This window comes from Ursus americanus, chromosome 1, assembly GCF_024610735.1.
Source record: "Ursus americanus isolate L20-20 chromosome 1, mUrsAme1.1.p, whole genome shotgun sequence".
NCBI classification, from domain to species: domain Eukaryota; kingdom Metazoa; phylum Chordata; class Mammalia; order Carnivora; family Ursidae; genus Ursus; species Ursus americanus.
In genome coordinates, this window is record NC_142127.1 from 59,259,442 (window position 1) to 59,283,100 (window position 23,659).

The 23,659-nt window shown below is 39.5% G+C and overlaps 1 protein-coding gene and 1 pseudogene across 1 annotated transcript in view; one reads left to right on the forward strand and one right to left on the reverse strand.

The window, feature by feature from the left end:
- Nucleotides 1–7,519: 7,519 nt before the first annotated feature.
- LOC123798022 (protein FAM98A pseudogene) lies at nucleotides 7,520–9,049 on the forward strand (annotated as a pseudogene).
- A 12,989-nt stretch (nucleotides 9,050–22,038) lies between these two features.
- NCKAP1 (NCK associated protein 1) overlaps nucleotides 22,039–23,659 on the reverse strand; it is a 99,655-nt gene continuing 98,034 nt past the window's right edge. The window contains exon 31 of the mRNA XM_045806268.2: nucleotides 22,039–22,974. Within this exon, the coding sequence (XP_045662224.1) occupies nucleotides 22,858–22,974 (117 nt within the window). The 3' untranslated portion in view covers nucleotides 22,039–22,857. The remainder of the gene's footprint in view (nucleotides 22,975–23,659) is intronic.

A 23,659-nucleotide genomic window follows, 5' to 3' on the forward strand; every position in this document is an offset into this window, starting at 1 on the left:
ATGTATTTTTAGATGTTCACTCTTGTATTTCTTGATTTTTTCATTTTTTTAAATTTTATTTTATTTTATTTTATTTTATTTTTTTAAGAGACAGAACACGTGGGAGAAGGAGGGGACAGAGGGAGAGGGAGCAAGGGAATCTTAAGCAGACTCCGCACTGAGTGCAGAACCGATGCAGGGCTCGATCTCACAACCCTCAGATCCTGACCTGAGCTGAAATCAAGAGTCGGAGGCTTAACAAACTGAGCCACTCAGGCAGCCCCGCTTATTTTTTTAAAATAGGCTCCACACCCAACATGGGGCTTAAACTCATGATCCTGAGATCAAGAGTCACATGCTCTATCGACTGAGCCAGGCAGGTGCCCTTGTTTGATTAAAAAAAAAAGAAAAAGAAAAAGAACATAATCTGAATGTCCAGTAGTAGGACACTAATCAAAAACTTAGACTATTTCAAGATAAGACTATATTTTGACACCACCCAAAGGAATAGTGTAGATCTATAGGTTTTGATCCAGAAGTATGTCCGCGATAGGATAAGCAAAGAAAGCTGCAAACAGAACACTATATGTTAAAATACACGCACAGACTTTTAGCTATACATACATACATATATATGCATAGGGAAATCCTGGAGGAATACACAAGAAAAATAACTTCTGGAGAGTATTTTTTACTGCTTTTTTTTTTTATCATGGTAAAATAAACATATAAAAATTTACCATTTTAACCATGTTTGTGTACATTTCTGTAGCCTGAAGTACATTCATATTACTGTACAAAAATCATCACCATCCATTTCCAGAACCTTTTCATCTTCCCCCCTTCTGTCCCCATGAAGAACTTACTCCCCATTCGCCTTTTCCTGCCAGCCCCTGGCAACCACCACTTTACTTTGTTTCTCTAGGATTGACGACTCCAGGAATCTCATGTGAAAGAAATCATACAATATATATCCCTTCATGACTGGTTCATTTCACTTAGCATAATGTCTTCAAGGTTCATCCATGTTGTAGTGATGAAGTTGGGGAACATCAGTGAGGTTCAGCAGGGTGAGGTCCTGAGCCGACGACCAAGAAAGAATTCTTGAGGCATCTTTGGCACAAAATGGTGGTTTATTAAAGCACGGGGACAGGACCCGTGGGCAGAAAGAGCTGCTGCCCCGGGGTTGTGAGGAATGGCCCATTATATACCCTCAAGTTGGGAGGGGGTTAGGGATAGCCTAAGTCTCTAAGGAATTTTGGAAGCAAGGTCTCCAGGACCTTGAGGGGGCTAGCTGTTGTTGGGAAAAGGTCATTCATTATCGTCTAATAAAACCTGAGTCACGAGACCCTTCAGATGTATATCGGTGGGCCATATGCTTGGGGGATGATTGCCAATACGTATCTTGGGGGGGGGGGGGTTAGAGATAAAGGAAGTTTCCAAAGGAATTTTTTACGTTAAAGTAAACTTACAGGATCTTGGTGGAGGGGAGGGGGTCAGGCTAGGGCTGCCTTTTGCCCTTAGCAAAGTATTAACATGGAGGCAGCTGAGTTCCTACAGGAATGTCACCGTGCCTGTTTCAAGGACTTGTCAATGGGCTGTAGGTAGTAAGGACTGTTTCTTTGTCCTTTAGGGCAGCCAGGAGTGCCTGAGGAATGTCGCATACATCCCATTGCGGGGGGGGGGGGGGGGGGGGGTTGCAGGGTGTCAGCTTCTGCTTTGTCCTCAGCTTGCCTTCCGTTCCCTCATCAGTAGCATGGATTGAATTTTCCTTTCTTTTTAAGGCTGAATAATATTCCATTGTCTGTATAGGCTATGTTTTGTTTATCCATTCCTCTGTGGATGAACACTTGGGCTTATTGCCTTTTCTTACATATAAGTTGCTGTTTTGTTTATCTGTTTAAGTGAAAAATAACTCTTTTTTTTTAAAAAAAGATTTTATTTATTTATTTGACAGAGATAGAGACAGCCAGCGAGAGAGGGAACACAAGCAGGGGGAGTGGGAGAGGAAGAAGCAGGCTTATAGCGGAGAAGCCTGATGTGGGGCTCGATCCCATAACGCCGGGATCACGCCCTGAGCCGAAGGCAGACGCTTAACCGCTGTGCCACCCAGGCGCCCCAAAGTGAAAAATAACTCTTAAAGCCAAATTTTCTCTGACAATGTATTAATGGCACAGAACATCAAAATACAAATTAATTTGACTAGAAATGGAGAGTTTTCGATGCTCTATTTTGAATTTGATTGGCGGTGCTAAGCATAAAGGAGGGAGCCCACCCTGAGATGAGGCTCAAAATGAGCTTTCTGGTTACTCCTAAGAAAAACGCTTTCCTCATTTCCATTTCCAGCAACTGACGTATATAAAGGCAAATAGCCTTTTGGTCAAAAACCACAAATTCTATCACATTGGGTGTTCAGACACATCTAAACATGCCTGTTGGAACAGGGGTGGAGTGGAGAAGGGATTCAGTGAAGACTAAAACACAAAAGGAAACTGTAGATTTCCAAAGAGTAGGTTTGTTCTAAGGAATTCAGCCACTAGGCTCTAGCGTTAAGGACAAATAGTGGTTTGTGTAAATGTGTGGTAGATAGTTCTTTAACCTAAGGTCCAGATTCAACTACCCTGGTAGTCCAGAGATGCCCTGGAAGCCAAAAGGGCTCTGAAACCAAACTCAAAGAGTTGCCTTGCTAAACTCTCCATTTTGGGTCCACATAACCCTACTGTAGGACAAGCCTAGCCACTCCAGCACCACCCTGAGCCGAGCATCACCCAGAGGAATGGTGAAGTTCTCCTCAAATGAGACAATGGGTGTAAACAAACAACCAAGAAGTTAGTCCACATTTCGTGGGAAGCATTATTAACAGTGGTGTCCAGGGTTCAGCCCTGAAAACCTGCACTGTTCATTGTTCCAGGTGGTGTCAGTAGGGTTGTCTCTGGATCCTTTCTGCAGCTTGACTTTGATGGCTCTGGTTGCCCGGTGTTCAAGTCTGGTTTCTAGCCTTCCTGGCTATTCAGTGCCATGCTAGTCAGTATCCTTTCACTAAATCCCCCCTTTCCTTAAATCAAAGTTTTCCTTTTTTGTTCTTGTAACCTTGAGGATGGCGACTGCTAAACCCATACATTGGTCAAATAAGCTCTCTTTGTACATTTATAATGCATGAGAGTTTCTGTTCCACCACATTGGACTCATTTGTACAAGTCATGCCACTGCAATGGGAAAGAGGATGAGGGTATGACCATCTCTCCCACCAGCAAGGGTTCTTTGTTTCCTTACTGTTTTGCATCACTAACCCCCAATTGAAATCCAGAGTAGTTGCATCTGACTAGATGAGTCTGAATCACGTACCCCACGGAAAACACGAGGGAGGCTAGGAGAGTGGACCACTAGGGTAGGAAGTAGCCTCTACACCCCACCAAGCCTGAGGCAGTGGAGAATTGAAATATATAGGAGAAGGGTGAATTCATAGGACAGTCTAAAATACAGATACGAACTGAAAAATGGCAATAAATTCATGACTTCATTTATTTAGTTAATATATTTTATATAATCTGTTATAAACAGACTATCTAAAAAAAATTGAAACCTAAAATCTAAATCCATGAAAACCTAATGAAATCAATATTCTGACTTACTTTCAAAATGTTAAGTCATCAATGGAGTGGGCATCATCATGATTTGGAACTAGCAAAGTCATCAGTTTTGATTTTTTTTTCCTCTCCCTCAGCTCTTTGAATATTTATGCTGAATAACTCCTACTTTTTCATTTGGAGAACAGATTGCGGTTGATGGAGATTTTTGTTTAAAGGCAGGATGACATCACCAAAATGGTGATAGATGAGACCTAGCCTCATATCCCCACAAAGAGCAACAATTAGACAGCTATCCAAGAACAAACAATGCTGGGAGAACCTTGGAATCCACTGGAAGTTAAACAGCACAGTGAAACAAAAAATCCGAGAATAACCGCACGAGAAGAAAAGGAAGACAGCTTCATTTTGCCTGAATCAACCCATCTTCCAGGCTAGCACTGCTCAATGTAAGGAGAGAACTTCCCATCTAGAAAGAGTTCCCTCATCGGGAAAGAAGAGGAGGGCGAGTGACCAGCTTCCCCAGCCTTGGGGCTCCTGGTGAAAGTCCCACTTCGGTTTCACTCCACCCAGAAAATGCCAAAGCAGAGACATAGAGAGACAACAAGGAACAAGGAGGAAGAGCAGGGGATACCAACAGCAGCCATGCAGCAGGGGCAATCATGTTTCACGGTGACCTGCTCTGTAGAAAAAGCCAGAAGATTCTGAAGAAAGTGAAGCCAGCACAGCTGGCTGCAGACCCTCTGCTCGTTTCCCCACAGCTACTTGCATTTGCTGACACCCGCCTCCCCTGTCCGCCCCTGCCGCCTCCTCTCTCGCCCACGCCAGAGCCCAGGAGCTGCGCTGGCAGCCAGCCCAGACTTCCGCGGCCGCACGAGCGCCACATGCCAGCATCAACTCCTGCGGCTGAGCTCCATCACCTAGCAGGCACTGGGGCCAGCCCCTCCAGCTGTGTATTTGCATGCCGCTAGCCTAACACCCGTTACCAGCCTCCACTGCCGTGTGCGGACCTGGGACAGGCTGTGCAGCCATGGGAGAGCACGCCAGCAGCCAGGGCCCCCACAGCAGCCAACAAGCCCCTAGTCTGCCTGGCGCTTACTGACTGTCTTGCCCCACCCCCCACTACGTGTGTGTCTGCATCTGGTCCCCACCACTATGTACATTCTGCCGGCTCCATAACCAAGTATGTGCACACCAGTGGTTCCAGCCACCAGCACCGCCTGCCCTGGGCACTAGCTGCTGGACCTGGAGGCACCGCTAAAATCCCAACAGCCCTTACAGCCACTGTATTCCCCACACAATGCTGACCAAAGACCACATGGGTGCTCATGCTGTCTACTCCAGCAGCCCAAGCCAAAAAGACATCATGCACCCCTGCACCCAGTGCTGCCGCATACCCCCACACCTGGTGCCCTGTACCACTACACCCAGGGTCATAGCACATTGTGTTTCATGGCTAAAGTCAATCCATAAAGTCCAGAAGATGTGACTGGTTCTGCAAATGCGCAAACACCCACTCAAGGCTACAGGGTTCGCGAAGAACCAGTGAATAGTTAGCATTACTCTATTAAATACCTGAAAGTTGCTATGAGAGTAGATCTGAAACGTTCTCACCGCAAAAAGGAAATGGTAAACATGCGACTTGATGGCCATGTTAGCTAATGCTATGGTAGTAATCCTTGTGCATTATGTAAATGTATCAAAACTACACATTGTACACCTGAAACTCACATAATGTTATATGTCAACTATATCTCAAAAAAGCTGTAGTGGGGGTGTAGAGGGAAAGCCTTCACAGGAAAAACCCCAAACATTTCCCTCGTGCACTCTTCTATAGCTGCCTCAACAAATTTGAGATGGTTTGACTTTTTTCATTTTAAATTTTTCATGATTTTATTAGAAAGCCATAACTGCATTGGAACCATACTGATATCCTCTTGAGGATGCCTTTTGCATTATTCATGCATTTTTCACAATAGACTCTTCATGCCTTTGAATTCTTTTAGTTGGAGTAGGAAATGCAAACAAATCAGCAAATGGACTTAGCCCTTAAAAGCTTCTGTCCAGCTGAGTGGTTACGATATCAATTACATCATGAAAAATTCCTTTTACCTAAAAAACTGCTAAAGCTCAGAGGCTTGCAGTGCTATTTCTCAGCATAGGACAGACAAGGGGGTGGGTAGAAATGTAGATCTCTTTTAAATACCTATGGATGTTAGCAAAAATCTCAAATCTTTCGATTTGAAAAAAATATGCATTTGTCTTTAAGGCCACATGTTGCCTGTTACGTATTAATAAATTGGCTTCAACAGAAACTTTTTTATCTATTGTTAAAATTGACCAACTATAAAACAGCTACCACAGTTCTGTTTTTGTCAATGACAAAAGGATTTCCAAAACTTTTCCACTAAAAAGTCAACAAAGATCAAAAAGTTTTCACATGTGATCTCTACATGCCAATAAGATAAAAGTGCTATCTTTGAGTACATTATAATAATCCTATTGTGCAATACTCTTTTCCAATGACCTGTAAATAGTACATATTTGAGGTAGGCATTTTTTTCAGTTAAAGAGACAAAGTATGAATTAGGGAAGGTACATACGACAAGTCAATGATCTATTGTTATAAGGTAACATGCTTTTTCCCCATTCTGTAAAGTTCAGCATTGCAAATGCTTGGCCAGTTAGACATAACAGAGACAGAACTTGAATGTTACGGTGCGACTTGACAAAATGATTTATTGCCCCTTTGTCACTGAAATAAATAATATATATGCTCTAACATTTACAGCTTTTCACCTATTTTGTTATGTATGCCTTGCACCAAATTAAAATAAGTGCACGAGCACAATATTGGAGTCAGATTTCAAAAAGGAAGGGAAGAAATAAGGAAGAAAAGGAGGGAGAGGGATGGAGGGAAAAATCCAGCCGCAGTTGAATTCTAGTAAGTGCAACTTATTTATTTATTTGCTAATGATATCATACCAACTTTCTAGTAATGCCTTCACATACTCATCGGTCACAAGCAATAACACTGAAACTTCTACCCGAGCCTCTGCTTAGTTTTGACTCGACAATGTTGAACACTCATTATTTGTTTAATATCTGCCTCCTGCATGAGATGATGAGTCAACACTTGTGTCACTGACAAGACCAGATATGTAAAATCTGTCTCCTCCTCCACACTGTAAACCGTGATGTCAGCGACCATATCTGCTTCCTGTACACACCAAACATTGAGGACACAATGCCCTGGACATTTCTTCATTCAACAAATATTTATTGAGGCCCTTCTCTGCACTGGGAAGTTGTAAGAAATAGAAATCTAGTCAAATCAGTTCAAGTAAAAAAAAAGAGAGAGAGAGTGTCTGGAAGTTTTCTCATCTTCATCCTGTCATGTTTCTTTGATTTCTTCTGTGCATCCACACCATCCCTTTCACCTGATCAGCTTTTTCCGATATTCTCCTCCCTCATAATCTGAGAGCACAGGAAAGCCAGCAATAGCTCCCCCAGTCCCTGCTCCAGGAGATGGCCAGCTTCAGTAGCCACTACAACCTTCAGCCTCGCTTCTAATTTACAAGAAAAATCTGGTAAAAACAGCCCACCATTTTCAAGTCCTCAGACTAACTCCCCGCGAATTCAGTTTGCTCTCTCATTTAATCAGTCGTAGCCAGCAAGGAGACACATATTAGAGTGTATAATTGCAGAAGGAGCCTCCGTTAGGAGTCTTTCTCTTTAGATAAAGCTGTGCATAGGGCAGAACACCTAGATAAGTCTAGTTAAACTATATTTCTGTTATGATAGTTTTGTTTTTACTATTTTGCCCCAAGTATCTAGCACATAGTAGGTATTTAAGAAAATATTTGTTGAGGAGAGGCAGTGCATGCGTGAGCGTACACATTGTGGGAAAAGAGGGGAGCCTGATGACTTAGAAATTTGAATACCACAGTAGGATGGAGTGTGACCTCATAGAGACTAGCATCTTGGAGTCATTGGAAGATCTAGGTTACAAGGGTCCATTGTTGAAAGATGGCGCTCTGTCTCAGGAGCCAGTTCTCTGGCTGGAGCCAGTTCCCCCAAGTTTACCAAACTCTGTGCTTGGCTGGTGTCTGAATTAAGGGTGTTCTATAAACTAGAGGAAATATGTGCAAGCAACTAACAGCCCGAGTGAAGCTGAAGAATTCCAGCTTGAGGTAAGTTGGCTACTAGGGGAGATGGACTGTCCATATATTTCACTGACATCTGGGGATGTGACCACATGCCTTCTCATTCAGAACTGCCTCCTTTTGCTCACATTCCTCATCTCAGAACTAGAAGCTTCCAGAATGTTCTGTATGAATACTCCTCCAGAAAAAGCTCAAGAAGGAGGCGGTAGTGAGGTCTTTCAAGAGTTGAAAGGCATATGTACTGCTCTAGGAATGTCCAAAACTCCAGCCAATGTAACTATGTTCCAGCTCTTCAGTGGGCTTGAAAAAAAAATTAAAGGAGACATTAGCAAAAGTTCCACTTAACCATGTGGAAAGCCTTTATGGAAGAAGCCAATGGGACCAGCCCACTGGAGACAGAAGCAATTAACCAAGCCATAGCCAATGAATCTGAAGTTTTGAGAAAGCTGCTAATAAAAGTCTTGGATGTCACTGTCTAGTCTTTTGGTTGGTCTGACAGAGTGAAGAGTCAGACAGAAAAAATAGCAAAGGTTTACCAGCTGAAATGCTCAGTCCTATCTCCTAAAAGTACTATTTCCGTTCCCACCTTTTGGCTACAAGACAAGACTTGTCAAAGATTTTAAGGACAAGCAGTAGCTCTACAAAAGAAAAGACTGTCTGTGCCATCAATAAAGTGTTGATGGGAAGATGCATAACAGAGGAGGTAGACCCAATGAAATTGAACCTCCACCCCCAGAGATGCCACCATGGCAGCAAAGGTAAGATGGCCCCCAGCAGCAAGCAGGAGGCCAAGAAGGAGGGAGAGGTGGTTATGAACATTCCCTATATGGAGGACGAGGAGGTCATGAACAAGGAAGAGGGACAGGTGGACGTGGTGGCTACAACCATGGTAGCAAGAGGGAGGAAGAGGAAATACGCATCAAGGGGGCTAGATGGTTGGAGGGAGTGGAGGAGGAGGTGGTGGCTACCAAGATGGTGATCTTTGAGATTCGGGTTTCCAGCCAGGTGGCTACCACAGTGGTAGCTGTCAAGGTGGTGGTTATGGTGGCTTCCACATATACAGAAAGTGGATACCAGGGTGGTGGATACCAGCAGGACAGTAGATAAGATGGTGGGCACTATGGTGACTGAGGCAGTAGTCGTGGAGGGAGAGGTGGTTGCAGAAGCCAAGGTGGATGTGGAGACCAGCAAGGAGGCTGGGGAGGAAGAGGGAGCCAGAATTATCACCAAGGGGGATAATTTGAATAGCACTTCCAGCATGGAGGTTATCATTATAATCATTTTGGATTTGGACAGAGAAGACATTATCCTAGTTGAGGCTACAGACCCTTACATTTTGCTAGAGCTCAAGTAATAGAAACTTAGTTTCAGAATCTTAAGTCCAACATCAATTTTTAATTAATACGAGACCATAGGTGGCAGGCAGATTCCTGCTTGGCATTAAGTACTTGTAGGTCTTCATTCAATTCTGTTGCTGTCGTGTTTTAAGGACTTACATAACGCAGTTTATTTGAGAAACACAGACATCTCTCCTTTGTATGAAGAATTCTTTAAAAGGTAATTAAAATGGCCTTTAATGAACCGGTCAGTTAATTCCACAGAACATGCACACATTTCTGGGAAGAAATTACCTGAATAAATAGTTTTAATAAGTGGTTTTGAAAATGAGGATTCTCCTAGATTTGTTTAGATTTACAACTAGGAAACCTTCCTCATATTATCAATCCATTTAAATGTGTTTTCCTTAAAGTATTCTAATGCCCACTTTCCAAGCACAGTTCTGCCCTGCCTGGCTTTTTATCCAGAGTTTATGCCACATTTGCTGCACGACAGAACTTTTAGTCAGTTCCTATGAAATGAGCTCTTCTGCAGATAGCACATTCAGTAGCCTTACCCCTTTGATGGAATACTGTACTATGCACTCAACTCTGAACACCTTGAACACGGCCCAAATCCGCAAAGATTGTAAAAGCCAACTAAGCGGCCAACCTATGGTGCATGCAGGCATTGATATAGGGCAGCAATTAAACTGGCCTGCGTCCGTGCAGAGCAAGTTCTTCCTCAAACCCCACTTTTACTTGAAATCTGCTAGAAGAAACAGCACGCTGAAATTTGTTTTATGCACGAGTTAATACCACTGTCTCAGCAAATACAAGTTAGTTTGCTTTGGGCAGACTTCTTCTTTTTTTTTTTGGTAATGGAAGAAATGCACTACCAAGTAAGAGGACAGATTTCCACTTGGTGCAGGAGGCCCTTTCTTATCGCTGCAGAAAACAAAAGCCTGGCTGAGTTGATGTTTTACATTCTCCTTAACTGAAATCTACGCGAAGCTTCTTGCTGGGTTTTTGTAGACCTAAACATTGTCAAGCTGTGAAAGAAAATGGCTGGAGATGTGCTTTGTGTGAAAGGTGAACAATAAAGTATCTATCTTCATGTTCTCTCAAAAAAAAAAAAATTGTTGAGGGGTGCCTGGGGTTCAATCAGAGGAGCATGTGAGTCTTGATCTCAGGGTCATGAGTTCAAGCCTCACGGGTACAGAGATTACTTAAAAATAAAAAACTAAAAATAAACTTAAAAAATATTTGTTGAACTGATGCAAGAATGTGATATATTACAGTAGTCCTCCCTTATCTGCAGTTTTACTTTGTGGTTTCAGTTACCTGTGGTCCTCGTGACATATGGTCATAAGGTCGATATTAGCCTATGGCTGTCATAACATCTACATCATTCACCTCACTTTATCTCATCACGTAGGCATTTTATAATCTCACATCATCACAAGAAGGGTAAGTCTAGTACAGTAAGATATTTTGAGAGAGAGACAATTCACATAACTTTCATTACAGTATATTCTTATAATTGTTCTATTTTATTAGCTATTGTTGTTAATCCCTTACTGTGCCTAATTTCTAAATTAAACTTTACCACAGGTATGTATGCATAGAAAACATACTATATACAGGGTTGGTGCTGTCCACAGTTTCATACACCCCTGGGAGTCCTGGAGTATGTCCCCTGCAGATAAAGGAGAGACCACTGTATTTCTTGTAAGAGTCATAATTTTATGGGATAGGAAAGGAAAGTAGAGGGAGATAAAGTAATAGTTCCTGAGGTCTTGGACTCTGGAAAGATATATAATGTTCCCAGGATAAGTAGAATTAAAGCCAGAAATTTATATTTCACTTTCCTATTGAAGTATTGCTTTTAAAAATGAAAACTCTTATCAAATCAATCTTTTAAAGGGGCACCTGGATGGCTCAGTCAGTTAAGCGTCTGCCTTCGGCTCAGGTCATGATCCCAGGTTCCTGTGATTGAGCCACATGTCAGGCTCCCTGCTCAGGCTCTGTCTCTCTCTGGCCCTCTGGCCCTCCCCCCACTGGTGCTCTCTCTCTCTCTCTCATATAAATAAATAAAATCTTTTCAAAAATTAATCAATCTTTTAAAAACCAGTTAAAACAGAAAATGGAGAGATTCTAAATATATAATTTCTCAGAAAATCGTTGTCCATTATTACGATCCTTGAGGACATGCCACATTTTTTAAATGCCATGATACTGTATTTTCTCCCTTTCTGATTCCCTTTAGAACTTGTTATTTAGAATAAAGGTTCTAATACTAACTTCAAGATTAAATATTTAAGGAAACACTCTCTAATAAATTTTCCCCTCAGAAAGTATGCTGTGAGCTGGAAAAGCCTGATGGCTAGACAAGCATTACAGAAATCCAGTGGTAGAGATGCCCTTTGCTTCAATATTAGGAGCAAGCAATTATTTTTCGCTTTGTTCCTTATGGAAGGGCTGGCCCCTAACTTTTCTCTCCCTTCACTTCAAATAAATCGAATTTTGTAAAGGGTGATAAAGCCAAGACCAGATGTGATCATTGAAGCTGGGAATCCAAGCATTCCAGTCATTAGAGCATGCTGTGGTCACCTCTACCTGGGGGTTCTCCCCAGGAACAGAGGTACTCTCAAGGTCTTCTCCCTCTCACACAGAGAGGCAGTCAAACTCAATCTGAGGATTTACCATCTGTGCACACCTCAACTTCAAAAGCTACAATGAGATTGATGTATGAAGCAAAGCAGAATTTCTATGATATGTTTTATTTAGGATGGCTTAGGGGACTCAGAAGCTGTTCTGGAAACCCACACCTATCTTCCAAATGTAATGTTTTGTACAGAACACAAATGTTCAGACTGTGGCTGAAGAAGGCTCTACGGCTTATAGCTGAGGAGAGTATACTTGCATTGTGTGATATCTCCTTCAAACTGAAGTCATGGGATTAGTTCACTTGCTAGCAACCATTGGACTTGGGCTCAGATATGACAAAAATAGAACTCACTAGAGAGGTCATCAGCTGCTTCCTCTAATCAGTTTCTGGGTACTGACACCTCCAGCAGCAGAAGCATTTATTCTCCAAGAGTGTTCTGCCATCTTGAAAGCCTAGGAGGCTTGTCGATCGTCACCGTGTGATCAGCTGCCAAGGTGATTGCCAGTGCGATCTTGAGAAGAGATGAGAAGTTAGACAGACAGGATAACATTTCAAGGTCCACTAATCCTTGTGCCTGGTGATATGAGAAGATCATCAGACCAGCACAAGTATGGAAGGTATTTCTGCAAAGGGTTAAGATTACAGCTAAGTGTCTCAAAGCTCCTGCCTTTTTTATGAAGTACTGACTTTAGTTAGGGGTGAGTCACCAGATTGAAAGGATTATTTTTCTATTTCAGGACAATGACCTCAACTGTCACTTTGTAATTTCTCTTAGAGCTCCTCTTCTTTGCTCTTGGCATTTCACTCACATTTCCAGATTAAAAAAAAAAAATCATTTTCCTGTAACATGGAACACTTTCTTGGTCTCTCGCTAATTTTCCCATCCCTATGCCTATTTTTTAAAAACTTTTTATTTAAATTCAATTTATTTAAATTCAATATAGTGTATCATTAGTTTCAGGGATTGATGCCTATTTATATGAGAAGTTCAGATTTCACATCTCCCCCAAATACTCCAAACATGTGAATTATCTCATTGGGAGAAATCACAGAAACCACTTTGTGTCACCGCAGAGCTACCTCCATTCCAGGCACTGGAAGTACCTACGTGTCCCTCCACAAGAACAAAAAGAAAAATAATCACTTGTCCCCAACATGAAGCAAAGGACATTTTTCTATAGCATCTGTCTAGCCATCAGCCTTTTCCAATGAGTTGGGGGATTGATTAAAAAGAAAGACGAAATAGGGGCACCTGGGTGGCACAGCGGTTAAGCGTCTGCCTTTGGCTCAGGGCGTGATCCCGGCGTTATGGGATCGAGCCCCACATCAGGCTTCTCCGCTAGCAGCCTGCTTCTTCCTCTCCCACTCCCCCTGCTTGTGTTCCCTCTCTCGCTGGCTGTCTCTATCTCTGTCGAATGAATAAATAAATAAAATCTTTTAAAAAAAAAAAAAAAGAAAGACGAAATAAACATGGATCCAGAAGGCATTCCCAGAATCAAAGGAGACACAGATATGCAACAATTACACTATGATCCAATAAGCACTAGAATAAAGGTATGTACAAGGCTCAGAAGAAACAGAGGATGATGTGCTATGGAAAAGAAGGTGATGTTTGAACTCACTGTTGACAATATGATCAGCAGTTTGCTGGCCAGAATATGAGAGAACATTCCATGCTAGAGGTAGGAAACAACATGAGGAAAGGCACAGAGGCTTCCAAAGAGCAATTGTTGAAATTGTTCTGGGTACTACAATGACATTTGAAAATGTAAGCGTTCTTTCTTTTTTTTCCCGAAAATGTAAGCTTTTTATCTTTTACATCTGTTATGGATAATACACAGAAATATAGTATAAAGCATATGTAGTAAAGAGCAGTCTTAAATTAACTTGAGCATTGCTTTATGTTAAACTTACATGAGAAAAAGCTCTTTCCCATTTAACATAAAGACTCTCAGACCAGAGCTGGAACGTAGGCTAACACAAAAAAGTCACATTCTCATGAATGCAAGCTGTGGTGTTACACTATTCATAAAAACCATCACAAACTCTTTGAAGATAATTTTATAAAAAGCAAAACAAATAGCCAAATCAACAACAAATCAGAAAAACCACCACCATCTATTGAAACTCATCAATTTATATACATGACTCGCTCACTGTAATCCTTACAACAGCACTTCGACGTAGATATTATCCCCATTCTACACTTACAGAAACAAACTCAGACAAGTCAAGTAATTCATCCTTTAGTGACAGAGCTGGGATTGAGAGCCCAGATTTGTTTGATGCCATGGAATCAGAGCTCCCATATACCCCTAAAATCCTAGCAGGAACCAGCAAATGCTCATTGCAATTAAGACTTTACGACTGTGGAACTATGCACATTTATGTAGCAGCATGGCACAGAAGGAGCACTAGACGTATTAAACCAAGAGTCACGATGACAGAATTCTAGAAGAAATCACAAGATTTCTTCTATGTGACTTTGAATACATTACTTATCCGTGAGTAGGTTAAAGTGGGTAATTTCTAAGGCTCTATCCAGCTATTAAAGACTAAAATGCTACATTATTGCTGTCGCTCCATATTTTTGTGACAAGGGATTTAAAACTCTACAGTTTCTTCATGAAAAAATAATCTCTGCTGAGCAATCTGGTTGTGGACATTAAATGACGTAATGGGCATGAAAATGCCTAGTATCCAGAGTGGCACAATGTAAGCACTCAGAAGTGCTTCTTGACCCTGAAGCCGCAAGTAAGTTAGTGCAAAGCGGCTTTAAATGCTAGTGCATAAAAGCCCACATTTATAGCTGAGAGATCTGAGACAATGTAATGGTAAGTATGGAGTTCCGGGCCAGACTTAAATCTTGGCTGCTACTTCTTTGCAATTGGAGTTTGCACAAGTTACTGACCTTCCCTGAGCTTCAGTTTCCATATCGGTAACTTGAGGATAATCACCATGTAGGGTGATTGGGAAGACTAAATGGGCACTATTCAGAGGATCAAATTAGATAAAACTTAGTAGTGTCTGTGGCATAGTGAGCGATCAGTAAATGTGAGCTCTTCTTATTACTCTAACCAGCATCTTCAGCTTGGACAAAACCCCTGTTAATAGCCCAGGTCTTATGTCACCTTTCCTCCCATCCCAAGCTCTGCCGGCTGCGCCTTGCTTCAGGCTAGCACAGACACCCTTGTACATTTGGCTGAAGGTAAGAATTTGGAATGAAGTTTAGCATCAGCCTAGCAAGTTGTGCATTATCTCCTCCTCAGATTCACTTCGGTTTTTGCAAGGTCCAACAACTGAATGCCTGCCAGCCTGCTTTCTGGCATCCACAACTTGCGTGTGACCAATCACGTCATTACACAGGTTATGGTCATACCTAGTCAGTACGGCATCTCGATATATGATTAATGATTGAATATCCACTTTCAAATAAAGATAAACCTTTTAGATGTAATTGCAGTGGAGATCTCCCTAAACTGAATTCTATCAGTTTAAGTATGAATGTGCCTTTATTTTTTAAGATTTTATTTATTTATCAGAGAGAGAGAGCAAGCGAGCACACACGTAGGGGGAGCAGCAGGCAGAGAGAAAGGGAGAAGCAGGCTCCCCACTGAGCAGAGAGCCGACGTGGGGCTCTATCCCAGGGCCCCGGGATCATGACCTGAGCCAGGCAGATGCTTAACTGGCTGAGCCACCGAGGGGTCCCTAAATGTGCCTTTAGAATGCAAGTATTTCTTACATGATACTTGCTGTAAAGATTCTCTTTCTACTTCAAGGAAGATGCTGAAATTATTGTGCACGCCGTTAAAGATAATATGCAAATGGAAATTCAGTTGCATTTGTTCCATTGTCAGATTTTTAGAACCAAAGTTTATGAAAAAATTTCTCAAGTAATTGTGATGCAGTAATGCCTGCAAAAATATTAGAAAAAAATAAACAAGGGCAACATGTTTTAGGTTTCTGGAAATATCATCCAATAATGCATAGCGTTTCAGCATGCAAGGATACTTTAATGAAATTTTATTAGCACTAACCCCCAAAATTTCAAATCCAGGCGTTAAAGAGGAAATGCCTTTAACTTAGTTACTAATGGAGAAAAAGTAAATCTTAACTAATTTGATAGCAATTTCATGAGTTGCTTTCCACTCTATACTTGAAAGTAACTTTAGTATTTTATTTAATTTTATTTTTTAAAAAAGATTTTACTTATTTGTCAGAGAGAGAGAGCACAAGCAGGGGAGCAGCAGGCAGAGAGAAAGGGAGAAGAAGCAGGCTCCCTGATGAGCAGAGAGCCTGACGCCCGGCTCTATCCCAGGACCTTGGATCATGACCTGAGCAGAAGGCAGACACTTAGCCGACTGAGCCACCCAGGTGCCCCATTAGTATTTTAAATGAGTGGTTTAACATGAGCACAGGAGCAATTTAGCAGTTGAAAGAGGTGAAAACGATTCTGAACTACACTAAAATTTAATAACATAACTAATGTAATAAAATTACAATTTTTGAATAAAATTTGTTCATATATCTTAGAAGCTTATATTCTATTATGGTGATCTTCCACGTAGGCCTTGGCCAAATACTAATTTCAAGACTAGATCATTGAGCATTTGGTCAGTATGAATATGACTTAGTCATAAACCACAGTTAAGACAGGGCAATCACCAGGTTGTTCATCCAGTATCGCCCCATCTCCAGGTCACCCATGTCCCAGCTTTGTGAACCTCGTGCAAGAAGTTGACCAGAACCTGTCCAACCATCTCATTCTCGAAGTTAAGAGACAATAGTAAAGTGAGGGTTAAAGTTAATAGGAAATAAGATACAGCCCTCTCTGGCTAGGTTCCTCACTCTAGTTTGCTAATTTATCCTATTTTGTTATTTTTAGGTCAAAATGACAGACTGAAAACTTTTCTTGGAAATGAGACATATTAGAGTTAGGCATGCTTGATCTGTTAGTGACAGTAATGTGTATGGAAAGTTCGATTCACATAAGCATCAATACGTCAATATAAAGCAGCTTTCCACTCTGAAAATAATACCAAGTAGGGTCAATAAATAGTAATTTTCTTTTTCAATTCAACAGGACCAAATAACTAAACAATCATTTTTCATTAAAGATTAAAACATTTAACATTTAATATTTCAAACCAATCTTTTTCCCAAAAGACGAAGGTCACAGCAAATCTTCAGAAAAAGAGGCAGGCTGTCTATTTGAAAATTCAGGCCAATGCCATCAATGAAATGGTGGTTTGTGCTCAAGTGGCCATAAAGAAGAGATGAAGGAGAGATGTGGATACTACTTTAGGGATTACACATTCATAAAAGTTTTTATGAATAACACAGCTGGTATCTTCCAAAGGCAGGTCATTGTAACAGAAGGGTTGGCATGATTATGTGCAATTAGTAGATTATGATTCACTGCCTGAAAAAAACTTGAGCTGGGTTAGAAGGCCCGGCGGTAGGTATATAAATAGACTACCACTCTCAGATCAATGCCACAGCCTACCAGTGAATTCAGTTTCTTCATTTCTTTATAGCCAACCTACCTTAGATTGGATTTCTGAACTTTGAATACATAAGCAAAGAACAAAGAAAGAAGAAAGAAGACAGGCAGACCGGAAAAGTAAAAGAGCTAGCCTGCCCAGTGAGGCTCCTACCGACAGAAACACTAATTGGCATACTTTCTCTCATACATGTCAAGTTTGTTCTTGCCTTCTGGGCATTCACCTTCACTCTTCTCTCTGCCCATTTCTGACCCCTTCTCATCCTTCACATACCAGCCCAAATGTTTCTCGTACAGAGGCCTTACCTGGTACCTCAAGCAACTCTCTCCCTGACTCCCAGACCATCATCCCATATATTTCCCTCTATCAGAAGTTTGTTCCTTTACTGCCTACCATCATTAATGTGCACACTCAACTGTAAAAGGGGAGCTTCTCTATTTTGCTCACTATTATATCCAGGCATCTAGAAGTATTTGCTTAGTGAATGAATGGAAAAGTGGTAGAAAATTATTAGGTGAGTGCCAATGACTAACAGGAGGATCCAAAATGGGAAGTCAGAGAAAGCATCTGTGCCAAGTTCCATGACTGCCTTGAAAAGAGAAGAGAAAATTAAGAGATAACTTAGAAAAAAGAAAGAAAGAAAAAGGAGTAAGTAAGAGTCTAATGGAAAAAGAAGGAAGCCCCCATTTCAAATCTGAGGCACTGTTTTTACTTACTGGGGAAATACAAAGCTAGGTAAGGGCATTTATTGCTAGCTTAAATGAAACTTATCTCATCCAGCCAGTATTTGCTCAACCGCCTCAGATTCTCATTACTATCACCAGAGCACCATGTCAAGTATAACCCACAAAGCTAAGCTCTGAATTTTTTTGGACTCAATCTTCTCCTGCGTGTGATGAGGGAAAAACTCTCAGAAGGCCTGCCAGACAAGGGAAGCCATTTTAGATTCCTAAATCAACATGACTGTATATCAACGTTGCTCAAACCAAAAGCCCCATTTATGGCCCACCACACACATGCATGGTACATCTACTTTGTGAATGAGTAACCTAAAGGAAAACCATCCTTGAGATAGATCAGTAGATCGGTCGATCAGCGCACCTACTCCCTGCATTCCTTTGGGATAAACCTCGTGATTCCTCCCTATGTGGTAGTCTATACTCTTTTGAGCTTTTAGAAGATGTAAAAAGTATATAACTCTGTAAAAACTATTCATTCTCTGGAGCACTTTCTTGGCTATGAAGACTCTTGTTTCCCCAGCAGCTGTCCTAACTTAGGCTCAAATGACTCTTCCTTACTTCTAGATTCTAAAAGGTTTGTTCATTTTTTTGTTGATGTTCCCAGAAGGCTTTTTTCCAGAATAAATTATCAGAGCCTGAGTCCTATTCCACTGAACTTTGGATTTTTTTCCATCTTTTCTGGGTTAAGAAATTGGCAACACTAGCAGAACAATTGGCTGATTAAAATATGACTTAACAGCAAAGTTCACTCTAAGCTCCCAGATGGTAGATGCAAGATCTTACAAATCTTTTTAATCCCAATTGTACAGACATATGCTCTCAAACTGACTGACCAGTTATCTGTGACCAGATTTCCTGCGTTAGCACAACCTATAAAGGTAAGGATTACAAGTGAATAAAGATGACTTAATGATAGGTAGGGCAGCTTTTTCCTCACAAAGAATTATCTAAATTACATTTAAAATAATGTATGATATAGATCCTATTTCCTTTACATGTTTTTTCCTTTATATTTTTAGTAACAAAAAGGCCACTTTAGGGGCTCCTGGGTGACTCAGTCAGTTAAGCATCCGACTCTTTATTTAGGCTCAGGTCATGATCATAGGGTCTTAGGATGGAGCCCCACATCAGGCTCTGCACTCAGCATGGAGTCTACCTGTCCCTCGCCCTCTGCTCCTTCCCCATATCTCAAAAAAAAAAAAAAAAAAAAAAACCCCAAACAAACAAAAAACAAAAAAACTTTAAAAACAAAAAGGCCACTTTACCTTGGTTCAAAATCATTTTGTAAAATAGGAAAACTTTCCATAAAATGAAGGCTGGCGTAAAATGAATGATAGAAACCATTTTATCAAGCACATTAAAATATAAAGAGCTTTACAAATTAACTTTAGAGGATGTAACTAAAAGACAAAGGTTAATGTTAATTATTCTGATTTAGGAAGAAAGTGCTTAAGTTCTTTTTGGTCTTTTTTTCTTTCTCTTTAAAAAATGATGTACACCAGGCTATTAGTATGAAAGGCAAGGAAAGTCTTACAACTTTTTGCCTTCTGATTGGTAGATGTTTTTATTGAGAACAGTTTTCAAAATGACATCTCTGAGGAATGAGGTTAAAATCTGCTATATACACAGTCTCCTACATATAGTATCTAATACACAAACAGCATCTCTTTGAATAAGCTTAATATAGAATTCATTTTATACCTATTTAATAGAATAAAGGAATTACAATCTTGGTGTAATTTCAATTGATTAAGTTTATATATTTACATTGGACATCTTTTCATTCTTCAACAGGGATATACACCCTTTTTATATATAATGCTATTCTTAACTTGGACTTTAAATAAATATCCTATACTTCTAAAACTCGATTAAAACTCAGTTATCATTATTGAAGTATCTGCATCCTAACATTAATTACTATGCACTGTTAGTAGATTTTAATAGCCGTATCACTACACTCAAGATTGTAGGGGAGCTGTTTTCAACCCTAACTATATGTACTAAAAATTTTTTACATATGCAAATAAGTGGTCAATTAGTATCTTAAAAGCTTTTGAACACCACTTGAAAGTAACAAAAAGAATGAAAATGAGTAATTCATTAAAGAAATAAAAATTACGAATTAACACAAAGAAGACATTTCACCTCCCTAAAAAACAAAGATATGCAAATTAAAACAAGATGTGTGTCTCCCCTTTTGAAGAGGTACAGATATGCGCTGGCAGTAATAGAGGAAATTATATTCACACAATTGCAGGAATAAAACTGATATAATCTTATTGGAAAGAATCTAGTATGATGTATCAAAGTTTAAAATGTGTACATCCTCCGCCAAGCAATTTTACTTGTGAGAAATTATCCTAAGGAAATAATAGGCCAAATTCACCAAGATATAGATACAAGATATTTAAAATGCAAAACAAGAAATTGCCTAAATGTTCACCAAATGAAATTACTAAATTAGTCATGGCATATATGGAGGCATTGAAAAAAAAAATCAGACCTCTTTCTATTGCTGAGTGAAATAGCAGAGTATAGGGCTAGCATCCATGGCACAACTATGACTGTACAGAAAACAATAAAAACAGTATGTTGTAGTTTAAGTTTAGAATAAGAAACATTAAGACAAAAAAAAGGTTACGACAAACAAAATAACGAGTATTGTCAATTTACTTTTAATTCTCCAAGTTACCTTTGTGTGTTTGTGTTTTGTTTTTTGTTTTTTTGATAGAAAGACTGTCTGTAAAGAATAATCAGACACTACACCAGTCAGTGAGTCAGTGAGTCAGTGAGTCAGTAAGTCAGTCAGTTTGGGTATCTGAGAAAAAAACTGAGGCAAAAAAAAGTTCACGACTATGAAGAAGAGATCTTTTCTTGGCCTGAACGGGGGTAAATAATGGCATATGGAAATCCTTATGCCCTACCACATTTACCAATCTAATTGCTCATATTCAAATGCCTACTTTACCTCTCAGGATATCATTACCAACAAGTTACATCACTCTAGGATGCTAATATTTCAAAACAAACAACATTTAATCTTAATTTCAACTGTTCACTGAGTCATCAGGCTATTTCAAGTCTAAAACCACTCCATTAAAAAATTCTTTCCCTTCTTTTAAGAAGATTTATTTGGAGAGAGAGAGAGTCTCTGTACTGAGGGGAGGGGTATAGGGAGAGGGAGAGAATCTCAGACTCCCTGCTGAGCATGGAGCCTGATTTGGGGCTCAATCCCAGGACCTGGAGATCATGACCTGAGCCCAAATCAAGAGTCAGATACTTAACCAACTGAGCCACCCAGGCACCCCAGAAAATTCCTTCCCTTTTCAAAAATCCTCACTAAACTACTGAAAATTTCCAACAGATAGTAATAACTATTCCCTGCTTTAAGTATAGACTGGAAAAAATCATACACAGAATAGCAACACGATAATCTTGTGGCACCTCAATTTCATTCTACTCTGTATATGAACAAAGAAGAACATTATATAACTGAGCTCATAGTAGCTTTCTTTCTCTTAACATTTTACTAGTATATACTTAAGAAGCTATGAGCAAAAGCTCTATTTGATATCCAGATAGAAAGCTGTTGAGAAATAGTCTTTATAATGCCCATCAGAAAGCAAAACATCTGGTTAGTTTTTAAACAAAATGGGCTGCTCTGCCCTCCATGCCAACCACTAAGCAATAGTCTTTTCCATTCATTACTGACTGATGTAGTTCTCAGCAACATTTTACTAGTTCCATAATCATTCGTTTTATTCCCATTCTTTCAAGTACTTCTGTCCATTTGGTCACATATACAACTACAAGCTGATGGAACGTGAGTTTCCTTTTAGTTCTTAATTCTTAAAAAAATGTTAGGTAATTTATTTTTCAATTTTATTTAAAATTTTCTTCCAGTGGAATGTTTTTCAAAATATTTAATCAAATTTTGTGACAGATGACCTGGTATCAAATGCTACACCTAAACATTCCTAAACTAAAGCTTATTTTAAATGAAATTGAAACTAAAATTTTCGTATTATTGAATAAATTTCTAGAGATCCAAAATTAAGTAAAGAATTCAAAATGTGATACCGTCTAGTGTTTATTTTATGTTATGGCAGGTACACTTGAATTTCAAAAATTTAAAACATATAAAAAGTGGTTAGGGACTAACATTTGTATCAACAATTGATAAATGTCTAAGATTGTTTATTATACAGCAGGGTACAATGGTAGTGCTAATGCCAGTAGGGCACCGTGAAAGTTAGTCTAAAAATTATCACCAGGCTTTATACAAGCAACAACATATGCTGCTGTTTTAGAATTTCCGGACATAGTCTGCTTCTAATGCTAAGCAGTCCTTTAACATTTTTAATGTTATACAGTGTTACAGTATTTAGTTTGGCAAATGTTTCAAAATAAAGTAGAAATGTATTCATAACATCACAGAAATGCACATCCAGTTTTGTTTTCAATAAGAACCATAGGTACAGATCAGAACTCTTCCCTATATGAAATAATTTACACATAGATGAATGCTATAATATCACTATCTAAAATAATCACTAAATACAATTCTTTTTCAGAAATAAACAAGCAAAGGTTTTTTTTTCATTTTCAAATATCAAAAACATAGAGATAATGTATGCTTTTCAAACAATGATATTCTAAAATTATAGGAATAATTTTAGTGAATTCAGTGAACATGAAACCTAAGTCAACCAAGTATACTGTAGCACAACCATATTAAATGAAAGCAATGATCAGAAAACACAATCAACCGTATGAAAGAAATTTATAATCCACAAAACTGTTTTTCAGGCCTTAAGGTAAAATAGTTCCACAGTTTACAGGTAAAACCAGAGCAACAAAAATGCGTGCTTGTCTTCAATAAGTAGATATTTTATGCAGAAGATGTAACACTTTGCTTGTAGACAGCATGGTATGCATTTCTCAGCAAGACATACGGAAAACAAGATTCCAAAAGATCCATTGTCAGGAATGGGGATTCCTGTACAATCTGAAAAGTAGCAAAAATGCATCACAGAATTGAAGTTATTTATAATGGGAACATTAACTCACAGCCACTAAATCATAATTTCTATAGTGTTCTTATTAGAAATAGTTAGGAAATTATTTTCCTTTTACTTTAAAACCTGAAATATAAATGTACCAGTGTTTTGCTATCAAAATGTTTACAATCACCACTTTTCAATTAAGTCTATTCATCATAGGAACAGATTGAGCACTTTCATTTGCCCTCAACTGTATACTAGACATATAAGAGAATATAAACATATTTAAAATATGGTCCATAACATCAAGTTTTAACTGGGTTCCCAAGACTAAGCCAAAAAGCCAAATCAAGCATAAGACCAACTGCAATTAAGTGGAAAGCCAAAGGAGTTCAAAAGGGATGAAAGATTAATGTGGGCCAGAATAATCAGGAAAGTCTATCTAGAAAAAGATTTTAGCTATGGGGTATGCCGAATCATAGGATAGATACAGATCTCTGCAGGAAAAGGAAATTACTTTAAGTGAGGGAAGAGCCACAGTGTAGAAACAAGCATAGCTGGTTCAGATAGTGAAGAGAAAAGAGCTGACTAGGCACAGAGAATCATAGGAAATTATTATTAGATGGGTGGAAGAGAGTCAAAATGTAGAAAATTCAGAAAACTGGAAGAGTTGAAACTGACACACTAGAA